The 11470-nt window shown below is 42.1% G+C and overlaps 1 protein-coding gene across 9 annotated transcripts; it reads left to right on the top strand.

Annotated features, from left to right (window-relative positions):
• The first annotated feature begins 8589 nt into the window (after positions 1–8589).
• Positions 8590–11153, top strand: LOC148037947 (uncharacterized). 9 transcript variants are annotated; one of them, XM_087676987.1, is made up of 5 exons: positions 8590–10004; positions 10144–10240; positions 10488–10530; positions 10636–10746; positions 10836–11153. In XM_087676987.1, the coding sequence occupies exons 1-4, from the start codon at positions 9017–9019 to the stop codon at positions 10636–10638; spliced, it is 1131 nt and encodes a 376-aa protein (XP_087533113.1). In that variant the 5' UTR covers positions 8590–9016; the 3' UTR covers positions 10639–10746; positions 10836–11153. The 9 variants fall into 9 exon arrangements, with proteins under 9 accessions (XP_087533113.1, XP_087533112.1, XP_087533109.1 ...); XM_087676986.1 differs by having other exon boundaries at positions 10488–10746; positions 10836–10974; positions 11081–11153; XM_087676989.1 differs by having other exon boundaries at positions 8591–10004; positions 10169–10240.
• Positions 11154–11470: the final 317 nt, after the last annotated feature.

The raw sequence follows: 11470 nt of genomic DNA, 5'->3' as shown, positions 1-11470 counted from the left end.
AGGTTCTACATAGTCGTCATGCTATCTTTTATGAGACATAGACACCTCTCAGGCCTCTTGATGTGCGTTCAATGTGCTTTATGGCTGATTCTACAGCCGTATGTCAGTCTTCCGCTTTGCTGAGGCCACATACTATCTTGAGACCCTGTTTGACTTGTGTCCGAGATGCTGGCCCTCTTTCGATGATTGACCTTAGAGAGTTTGTATGCTCTCCGCTATCTTTTATGCACTACGCTGATGCTATGTGCCACTCTGATGCTTTACAACTGTGCACTTATGAGTTGTGTTGCTTGCTTCATGGGAATCAGTCATGGATTGCTCTATTGTCTAGAGCTATGGGATCACTTTTCTCCTGGATGTCATGGACTTAGGGATGCTTGACTCTTCTTGTGAAGACGTTCCCGCCACTTATTGCACAGCTCGCTTGTTGGTTGGTCATTGGGTGAGATGTCATGATTCCTCACCTTGTCTCTTTTCTTTTCTTTTGTTTTTTCACTCCCTGGTCCATTGGCCTTTTAGTGGGAGGTTGTTGGGGTAAAAGGCCCTTGGGCCTGCTCGTGTACAGTGACAGCCCATATTATTTATTCATATATATATATATATATATATATATATATATATATATATATATATATATATATATATATATATATGAAAGTGCAATAAGGCTATCATAACATTGTTGACAGCGCCTACATTTTGTGTGCTCTTCTCTCCTGCGTCTCCTATATCCCTTTCACTTACTCCCAAAGAAACTTAGTAATGCTCCTTGCGCTGTTCATTGCCCTAGCTTTAGCCCACTTTATAAGGTAATATGTGGGTACTATGATGTATTTTGCTTGGGAGTACTAAGTAGTAAGACAAATGGGTCTAATGAAGTCGATACCCCATTTTTCAAATGGTTGGCATGCTATCACTAGTGTCAACTCCATTTTTTCCTTTCATATAGGAACTTTTGTGTGTTGATACTAGTCACAATGCTTAAACTTTGTAAGGTAATATGTGGCTACTATGATGTATTTTGCTTGGGAGTACTAAGCAACAAGACAAATGGGTCTAATGAAGTCGATACCCCATTTTTTAAATGATTGGCATGCTATTACTAGTGTCAACTCCCTTTTTTCCTTTCGTATAGGAACTTTTGTGTGTTGGTACTAGTCACAATGCTTAACAAACTTAGCAGCATCATGGAACAACGTAACCCACCAAAATTGAGATTGCAAGACCTTTCATGTAGTGGTGTCTCCATTGAAATGATCTCCTGCAATTCCACCATGCACTTTAGTGACCACATCATGCATCTCATTTTCACAAATGCACCATCTTAATAGACCATCCTACCCTAACCGATAAAGCTGTCTTACAATCATTTGGTAAAGTTGAACCTTCAAAATGAGATACTTTAGTCTAGCTTTTTTGATTGGGTGATCAGGGATCCCATTTTCTAAAATCTGCAATATATCATCAACCTAGAAAGGTGTAAGGTCTGCTTTGTAAAGTTCCTTTTTGCTGGATACCTTGAAAAGGTGAGCATCAAGAAAATCATCCATGATGCCTTTCCCAAAAGGTTCTCTAGTGGTTATGTGGGACATGTGATCTGCCATATAATGTTGCTTTTCCTTTCACACCATCATTGTTGAGAAATCAAATTCTAACAAGAGCAGCAACCATTTGGCAATGTGTCCTGTTGTGCAAGGCTTGTTAACCAAATAATTCAATGCATGATGATCAATAAAGAAGGTGAATGTTGTAGGCAAAAGATAATATCTAAACTTTTTAATCGCAAACACCATTGCCAACCCTCCTTGCTTTGTTGTGGAGTAGTTCATCTCTGCATCAGTGAGCTACCCCTTATGGCAAAGCTCACTGGGAAATCCATGTTATGTTCACTAGGTTGGCACAATATTGCCCCCATGGCAAATTTTGAAGCATCAATGTGCACATGGAATGTGATTGACCAATCTAGGCCTCTTAAGATAGGAGTTGATGTTAAAGCCTCTTTGAGGCATTCATAGGCTTGTTGACACTCCTCTTTCCATTCAAACATGATCAACAACTTGTATAGGGATCTAGCAAAGTGTGTATACTCTTGGGTGCTTCACCTCTTTCCCCTCTTGTTTGTTTTCATGGTATAAGGGCCATCCCATGGCTACGTGGAGCTCGATTGAAGGCTCAGATGAAGGCATTGGAGCACAGAAGCAAGCAACAGGAAGAAGGATATATATGCTACAAATAAGCACTTCAGGGCTTGCTCCCTGTGATTTTTGGCATTTGAGGTCACTTCGACCTCAGTTTTGGACCTGTAGGTGGTCTCGATAGCAATTTTTGGGACCTCAATGGTTGCAACCACATGCATCCAATCCCACTCATCCTCTGGACATGGAGTATGGAGCTACTTTATGATTCTCCCTTAAGCATGGCTAAGATGGCATCTAGGTTGACTAGTGAGGTCTTCCAAGTGTCCATCTCTACTTGAACTGCTTCCTTTCTATTTCGAAAGAACATTAGTATGTTAACCCAATTCTCTATTACACAAGCACTTTACATCAATCCATGGTCTTTCTAATAAGGTATCATAGTCCACTCCTATCATCACAATGAAATTTACTAAAAACTATACTCTGACTATCTTGATTGGCCAATGCTTTAGTATTCCAAATAGGCGAACCTTCATACTATTAGCCAAGGTCATATTGAATCTACTAGTTTCAGCTTGTGGACTTCCCCGTGCTTGTAGCACCATATGGCTAAGAACGTTCGCTCCTGCACTAGTGTCTACAACGCCCTTTTGTGTCATGTCTCCCAATGCTATCACATGTAGGATGATGGCATGCATCTTGGTCCTTTCCCAGAAAGCATTGGTCTGTAGTAAGCCTATCACTAGAGATGGTGTCACACTGGGTATGTGAGTGTTATTATCTACTTTGTTTGGTGGCACAATTCTCTCTTGCCTCTCAACCCATGCCTTAAAAGTATTCCACAATCCCCGATTCTACCTCATCAATTGCCCTAAAGGCGACACTTGCGTTGACACAAGAGCTGCTAGGAGGCATGCATCAACCTCATTGGTTGCACATCATCTGGGTGGTTGGGTTTCCATCCATAGGTCAATTGTGGAAAGGTGGTTTCATCTAGCTGGAAATGAGGTTCTTACCCTTGGCTAGTCACACTGGTCATATGTAGGTTGGTGAGGAGGTTGACTCTATACTAGATATCTCATGGTTTTCATGATCCGATAAAGATTATCCAATGTATGCTTGAGCCTCTTCGACCAATCCCCTCACCTTCTCCATGATCTCCATTTGATGTCTTGGGTCAGGATACTCTCCTATCTTAGCACTCCCCTTCTTTTTCTTTTTTGGCGCAAATGTTTTAGATTTTGCATTAGGTACTTGCCTTCCCGATGATGGAACATCCATATTGCTAGGCCAAGCATTGACACTCCAACATGCTTGGCTTGTGCCCTAGTCATCACATTAAGTGGTATGGACATTGCATCATCATCAACAGTTTCTATTCCAAACAATCCTAAGGGAACTAATGGTATGTTCAAGCCACTTGTTGATGCTTTTCTTCTAGGACAATCCACATACAAGAGTGCTATGCCACACTTAGGGCACCACAACTCAGCTTTGTCTTTGTTAGTCTTTCTTAGGACATCAGGAGGACATGTTTCCAGGATGATCACAATTCCAACATGTCACTGGTTCTTGTGTGACTGCATTCCTCTAGACCCTTGTCCTCTTCCTCTAATCAATGTCCTCATAGGGATGACCCTATAGTCCATACAGACGGGGTCTCTCTCTTCATCGTATGAGATTAGTTTCTGGATATCTATAGGAAATTCCATTGCATCAAACTCTAGAGAGTTGGTATTTGAACTCGTTCTTGCCATGTTTTTTGGATACTCTTGGGTGAAAAGCATCTCAAACAATGAGACTAATGAGCCTTGACAAAGTACTAGGGGTTCCTATTGGGTCTTACTTGCAAGATTGAGATATTCTCTTCTTGAGTGAATGTGGTGTAATGTTAGTACTTGCAAGTGCTTAAGCTTAGTTTCCTTGCAGGCCTTTGTGGCTAAGTAGGCACTTCTTGTTCTCCCTCATGTATAGTACTACTTGTCAAGGTCAAGATGTGTGCTATGACCTTCTCTCTTTCAGCACTATTGCACTCAAAGGTGGATCAAGGCCTCCAACTTACTTCAAGAGAGTGTCTCTTGGATGACTAAAACGACGAGCACTAAGTCTTGAGTTGTTGAGAATCATGCAATGGTGGATGACATCCGTGGGGTTTTGTCTTGCCCAAGTGTGACTCTAGTGGTTGGAATAAGCGGATGCATTAGGGTTCAAGGCAATAAGGGTGATCCTACCATCTTGAGAGTCTATAAGTACTCAACCCTTACCCACGAGGTACTCGATCCATCGTATGAGTTCGATTAGACCTCATGAAGGTCTTCCAACCACTAGTAGTGGTCTACGGTGTGGTGCAACTAGAGGTCGCAACCTACCTACGATTCCACAAGGTTGCAAGCTACCCCTTTGGCTTCGAAGTAGAATCCTCACAAATGACTTGATAATCTTCAACACAAGGAGGTAGGACACCAAACCACATGCAAGTTGTCCCTCCAAACTTGAAAAGGCAAGCTCTTCATTAGACAATGTCTAGTCAATCGCTTCCTACATGTCACAATGGGCAAATGAGCATGCGAGAATCTTTGCTGGTGTAAAACTTACAATTCAGCCCAAAAACCTGCAATTACACAATGGTCATTAGTACAAGGACCAAGGAGCATGAATAGATCGAAACTATGTCCCCTGGACGTCCTTGAACTAGCTTTTTTGGCCTCCCAAATAGTATGCCCAGTGCTTGTAATAGCACCCTCAATTCTAACTGACCCAACGCACCTCCTGTGCTGTAAATAACAGTTTTTTTTTTAAAATAAGCATGGGAATTAATTTGCCTCATACTTCAGCCATTACCTCTTTAGACTATGTACTTTTCAGTCCCCATAAGAAGGAGCTGGTTAACACTTGGAGGGACTATCTCAATGCGCTAAATGCGAAGTTTGCAACACTTGTGATTAATACTCAATAAATATTAGAGAATTTGTAGTTTTGTGGCCTACTTTGGCTGGGCACATCAAGAATTTTAGGAGCTCACACAGTTTGGCCTTATCTACCGACTAGCTAATGGTTATACCATCGTAGCTAGTTTGTTTTTCTGTTCATTCCAAGTGGCTTTCACAACCAATGATTTGATTCCCAACCAAAATTTAGCAATTTTTACAGAGCATACACAATAAATTACAACAAAAACACTTTTTGATCATTCTATTACCAATACATCCAAGAATAGGCTGCTCACAAGCATTATGAACTAACTAGTCTAACTAGTTCCAGTGCAAGTACTTCATTCAAATGAATGAAAATTCAATAATTTCAATGCTTTCCAAGAGTTTTAACAGTAAATTTTCAGTTTAAAAATATCATCTAATTGCTTCACAAAAACAATCTCAATTGCAACCTTGTTAAGTACACTATCTTCACTGCAATTGATTATTAGCAATCATTTGGTAAGAAACAAAACAAGCAACATGGACTCTTGATTTCTCATGAAGATTTGGCATTCAAGATAGATTTTTTAAATTGAATTTACTGATTTAAGCAATCAACCTCGTTCTTTTTTTCACGCATGCATGTTCTAGTCTTCTTAGACTACCTGCAGTGATTATGATTAGATTGTTTGTGCCCTCTTGCTATCCTTTCTTCAATTCTTTTCCAAACCATAAACCACATGTATTTTCAGTAGAGAATATTAGAAAATCTCAATGACATACCAGCAATACTCATGTTCTTTACTCTTTTCCAATTATGCCCAAGAATTACTATAAGCAAGTAATGCACCTAGTTGTTATAGGTGCAACCGCTTTCGTGTGCTTCTTGTATCAAGCTTCAAAATCAGCAAATATGAATTAGCTACAACAAATCTCACATGTTTTGATGACTTTGGTGTGTGTCTTTTACCCCAATCATGAGTAGCATTGCTATGTGTAAGCAAGAGTCTTTATGGGTAGTCGAGTGTTGACCGCAATTAGCTAGTCACTATCAAACTCCCAACCTGCAAGATGCCAATGCATCCGTGGTAAAAAATTATGGAAATCAATAAGATCGGAGTGGAAACCGGCAATTTTTGTGGCTTTTCAACCCATAAATCACATTCAAGTGATGGATCACTTGCCATTGCCTTGAATGTAAGATATGGCGATTATAGGCAAGCAAGAGTAGTTTGTGTTTTTGGTTTTTTTTAATAAAATAATTTGAATCAAGAATGCTTTTTCTCCTAATCTAATAAATTTTCAAAAATTCAAATTTATTGCTCCGTCATCTTTCACGTGCAACAAGTCGGTCTCTGTCACTTGTTCATCCAAGCTAATGCAAGTTTGCATGTTCTTTCTCTCTCACTCTTCCTCTCTCACACTCTCTCCCAAGCCCCCTCTAGCTCTCTGTCTTTGCAACAAAGTCTCTACTCTTCCACCTCTCAAACTAGAAAGATGCCAAGAAGGTGAGGGGAAGCAATGGAGTTTTGCTACAATAACCAAGAGCAAGCTCACAAGCTCTCACAAGACTCTCGATGTCTCTCTGAGATCTTGCATGCGAGAGATGGTCACATAGAGATGAAAATGAGATCGTGAAGAAGAAAAGAGATAAGCATGCTTTGCATTAGTCAATAGATATAGTTACAATAAGGTTTTTCTCACTATATATATGTGACCTTTGATTTAAAATTTGGGTTGGACCTATATTTCAAGGGTGCCCACTACCCATGGTCTCTTCATGCCTACTTGTATAGTCTTGTGACTTGTTTAGACATCCTAACTCACTTCGCTCGTGTGCCCTTAAATACATATTAATTCACAATTTGCATGGGAATGAGCTTGGCACTCGAGAATGATTTTACTAAAAATTATTTGAACCTTCTCGATATTGATTTTAATTCCTATTGTTCTAGATCATCTGACACCTCTATACTATTTTTGTCTTTTTTATGTCTCGATGAACGCTTTTTACTCCAGGCTTTGAATTCTATCAATTGGATGTGGTTAGTGTATCTTCACATTGTCACTTTTGGGCTTTCCTTGATCCTTGCACGTATCCTGCCAGTTGGATGCAGTTAGTGTATCTTCATGCCGTCACTTTTGGATTCTCCATGATCCTTGCACATATCCTGCTTTTCACTTCTTTTGACACCTGTTGCTTCTTTTTGTATTCGCTCATTGCTTGTTGCTTGTTGCTTTTGTAGCTCTTTTGCGAAAAAAGATTAACATCCACTAATACAAATACATCACATATGCAAGATTTCTAAAACACATACTCGATAGATTCGAAATATGGTATGAAGATACACACAACAATCCATTATAAATAATTTTCACCCAAGTCTTACTAGGCACCAGAACAAGCGACATCTCCACACACACAATAGAGATCTTGCATTACGAATTCAACATGTCGCTCGAGGCCTTGGCAGAAGTTAAAAAAGAAGGAATCGACACAATACTAAAAATATATATAGGGGAGAACAAGTACACTCATGATCGTGAGAAGCCTACCGTGACCATCGAAAAGGTTACATACTTACTTAACCCACCAATCGTTTGAAGAAAATTTTGAGTTTAACATTGAGATGGCAACTGATAGCATAGAAAAGGCCAGGAACTTGAAGCAAGAAATGATTCTGGAAAAAAATGCAACTACTGCTGTATGCCTATACGGACACCCATTGAGATGTAAAAAGTATAACTTTTTGAAGACAAGAAATTTGATTTAGAGTAGCAATATATTTTATACGATCTACTCCATGCTTCTCGACACTTAATAAATAAATATAATTATCCCACTTTGTACTTGATCCATGGCTTTCAATTTTTTAAATTCAAGCACATTCATCGTTTCTCTGAATTCGATCAGATATTCAATAGAATTGCTAAATTTTCAACGTACATAATAAATAACACACCTTACCTTAATCTGATGTTGTCCTTTACAGACGATTCACAATTCAAAAACAAAGTTTTTATGTTCATCGTTCATCTCTTAGCAACAACAGAATACTAAGCAACCTTCTCCAAGCCATTCAAAATCGTTCACGTGCTTGCACGTGTCAACCTAGTTTTCCTTATCTGGCTTTATTGTAATAACACTAGTAGAAGGATTAACACTTTCTTCATCATTTTGATAAGATCATGATTCATGCACGGAACAACCCCCACCGCCCCCCTTTGGCCACTGGCTCCTAAGGGGCCCATTGGAATGGAGCTTCTCGAGTGTAAGATACGTCAACTTGTCCTTTTCTTTTTGGCTTTTGAAATTGGGGGATTAAGAGAATGCTCAGCGATATAATTAGTCTTGAGAAAAGTATATAGTAGGCATGGAAAAGTGAGTATAGAAGGTGTCGTCGATATTTGTTGGAGGGTAGTTTGGAAGCTTTTAGGTTTGGGATAAGCGAAGCCAAGGCTGGGTGAGAGGTGATAGATAGATAGCGCTCACAGCTAGCCTATATATGTAGTAGTAGGGCTACACATGTAGGTTTAGGGAAGGGCAAGTGAGATTTGTGAAGGCTGGGTGATTGAGGTTTGCTAAGTTGGTGCCGACGTTATTTTTACCGGCCTCGACAATAAAGCAAGCCGATTGGGAGGGGAGGGCGGGAGCAGAGACGGGCAAGAAAGGGGGGAGGGGCAAATCTGATTGGCAGTGGGCAGGCCGGCGGGACAGGTGGAAGCGGCAATGGCGGCTGCTGGCACCACGCGCCCGCCCACCAGCCCCCCCCCTTCTTCCGCCGGCCCACCACGCCCCCCTCCCCTCCCCTTCCTCCCTCTCTCTTTCTCCCCTTCTCTCTCTTCCTCTCTCTCTCTCTATCATCATCCATCCTCTTTCTCCTCTTTCCTCTCCTTCTCGCCCTCCTCTGCCCCTGACCCCTGCCCCTGCCTGCCCTGTTCTGCCTCCCCTGTCCTGTCGCCATGGCCGCAGACGACGACACCTCCCAGCATCGCCACGGCCACGAGGAGGACGACGATGCCCACCTCGACGAGCCCCCCCTCCACCCTTCCCACCAGGACCCCTCCCTCGTCAAGAAGATCCCCGGCACCTGGACCCCTCTCGAGACCATCCACCTCATCGACGCCTACCAGGAGAAGTGGTACGCCCTCAATCGCGGCCAGCTCCGCACCGCCCACTGGGAGGAGGTCGCCGAGTCCCTCGCCGCCCGTTGTGTCGGCCTCGATTCCACCAAGACCTCCGTCCAGTGCCGCCACAAGATGGAGAAGCTCCGCCGCAAGTACCGTGCCGAGCGGCAGGTCATCCTGCGCAAGGGCCCCGGATCTGCACAGTGGCCCTACTATGAGCGGATGGATCTCATGGAGAGAGGCCCTGCCGCCACTGTGGGGCAAGCGACCATCCCAGCACAAGCCATCTGCATGGCTTATCCTGATGGCCGCAAGGCTCCATTGCCACCCTACTCCGAGTTCGAGTCCAGCAAAAGAATTAGGGTTCCCAAGGAAAGAGAGCTTCCAGATCATGAGTCCACCATGAGCTTAGACGAAGATGCAGATGATTCTGACCAACCGCCACCAGATCGCTATCGCAACCGGTCTCTGGATGACCATGATACTTCTTACACATCTCTCCACAAGAAGCGCAGCCGCAGTATAGACTACGAGGCCGCAAAGGCTTTCAAGATGGACAGATTCCTCAACCATAGGACTTCTTCAAAGTCCAGCTTGCGGCGTCAACAGCCCCCAGTTGACAGCACTCCGCTCTCTGAATTGGTCTCTGTGATCCGCACTTTGGGGGAGCGCTTTCTCAGATTAGAAGAGATGAAACTGCAGATGCAGAGAGAGTCTGAGCGATTCCGTGATGATCTGGAGGCCAGGCGTACAAAGATGTTCCTAGAGTCCCAGAAGCAGGTTGCTGAGATGTTTGCTTGGGCTCTGAGCAGCAGTAAGAAAAGTAAGAATTCCCAAACTCAGGGAGATTGATTATGAAGCAGATGTCCTGTATTTTTATCATGGTCATGCTATGGATTAACGCCTAAAAAGAGTAGGCTGTTCCTTTGTTTGATTGTTTCTGTGGTATGCAATGAATATAGTGATCAGTTTAGTTAGATTTGGCAGCCTCAAATTGGTTCACCAACTTCCACCTGCAAAAATTTGCCATCATAGATCTGCAACATCGGACAGTTGCAGGTGCACTTCCTAGTCATTATAGTTTTAAAATTGACATAAGTTCATGAATCTACTTCTTGCAATCGATTGAGGCAGCAGACCCTGAACGGCAATCGTTATATGTATGAGAAATCACCAGAGAGCAGAGTTTTTAATCGGATTTGAAAAACACTCATGATTGGACCTAGTGATAGTTCAACATGGTTAAAGAAAAAGTCTGCACACTTTTACTCATTATTGTCATCTTTCCTCTGTATATTGCCTGCAGGATATTTGGTTTGGACCCATGGTGGCTGTCCTTTTTAATAGTAGTAAGCATCTAGATTTGGGATGTTACATTTTTTTATGTTAGCAGAATAGTGCAAGCTGCAAGTCCTACATAGGTGATTATGACCCTCTGTTTTGTATCTGTGCAGTAAAGCTCTGCTCTTGTTGATCAGATATAGTTCTAGTCTCTAGACTATATAGTTACAAGCTCTGCTCTCGCTGTAAACTATATAGCTGCAAGTTCTGTACCTGGTGATCAGGTCATTGTATGTGATATACGCTCGGTTGTTACCATCTCGTTCCAGTTTATCAGTCTGTCATCATGATCCTCTGCTTTTTAACTATGCAGTCGAGCTCCGCTCTTGGTGATCAGATCGTCGTACACTATATAGTTCCAAGCTCTGCTTTTGGTGATCAGATTGTCACACACTAGTTACACAGGCTCTGCTCTTGGTGATTGGACTGTTGTACACTATATCTGCGTGGTAGTTGCATCCAAACCTGGCTTATCAGTCTTACTGGACTCTTGAGTCTTGATTATTTGTTGTTCTTTAATGACTGTAGCTTGTCTGTATTCTGTTTCTTGCATTGCAGTCAATGATCCTCTAGAAAGTGCATGCAGACCTGTGTAAAGTTTATCCCTGAGGATCTGCAAGTTTCAAATTTCTATCATGCTCGATATGCTCAGCTGTTGCAAATTGACAGGTAACATGAATAGTTAAGTGGCCTCAACAAAAGGGGGGGGGGGGGGGCGCGCTGCTAAAAGTCTGCTTAAGATATGTTACTAATATAAATGTGGGATTATAAAGTTTTTAGAACAGGAGATCAAGGTCCTGCCTGGATGTATGGCAGAGATTAATTTTGCAAGCTAGCATGATGGAATTTGAGGTTTGATTGGTCTGGAGGACAGTCTGCATGTTAGGTGTATTTACCAGGTAAAATATCTTATAAATCTATTGTCAGGTTGTTGGGTTTGGATTACCG

The sequence above is a fragment of the Lygodium microphyllum genome, chromosome 4, assembly GCF_053477565.2.
Source record: "Lygodium microphyllum isolate KBCC chromosome 4, Lygodium_microphyllum_v1.1.10, whole genome shotgun sequence".
Classification (NCBI taxonomy): domain Eukaryota; kingdom Viridiplantae; phylum Streptophyta; class Polypodiopsida; order Schizaeales; family Lygodiaceae; genus Lygodium; species Lygodium microphyllum.
Note: the sequence above shows the minus strand (reverse complement) of the source record. Positions and strands in the feature narration are given on the sequence as shown.

What these genes read in the sequence shown, in the direction of transcription:
- LOC148037947 (XM_087676986.1), top strand. Translation starts at nt 9,017, where the DNA reads ATGGCCGCAGACGACGACACCTCCCAGCATCGCCACGGCCACGAGGAG. An exon ending in TCTGAGCAGCAGTAAGAAAA is followed by an intron (nt 10,005 to 10,143) that starts GTAAGAATTCCC and finishes CAATGAATATAG; the next exon opens with TGATCAGTTTAGTTAGATTT. An exon ending in GCAACATCGGACAGTTGCAG is followed by an intron (nt 10,241 to 10,487) that starts GTGCACTTCCTA and finishes TATTGCCTGCAG; the next exon opens with GATATTTGGTTTGGACCCAT.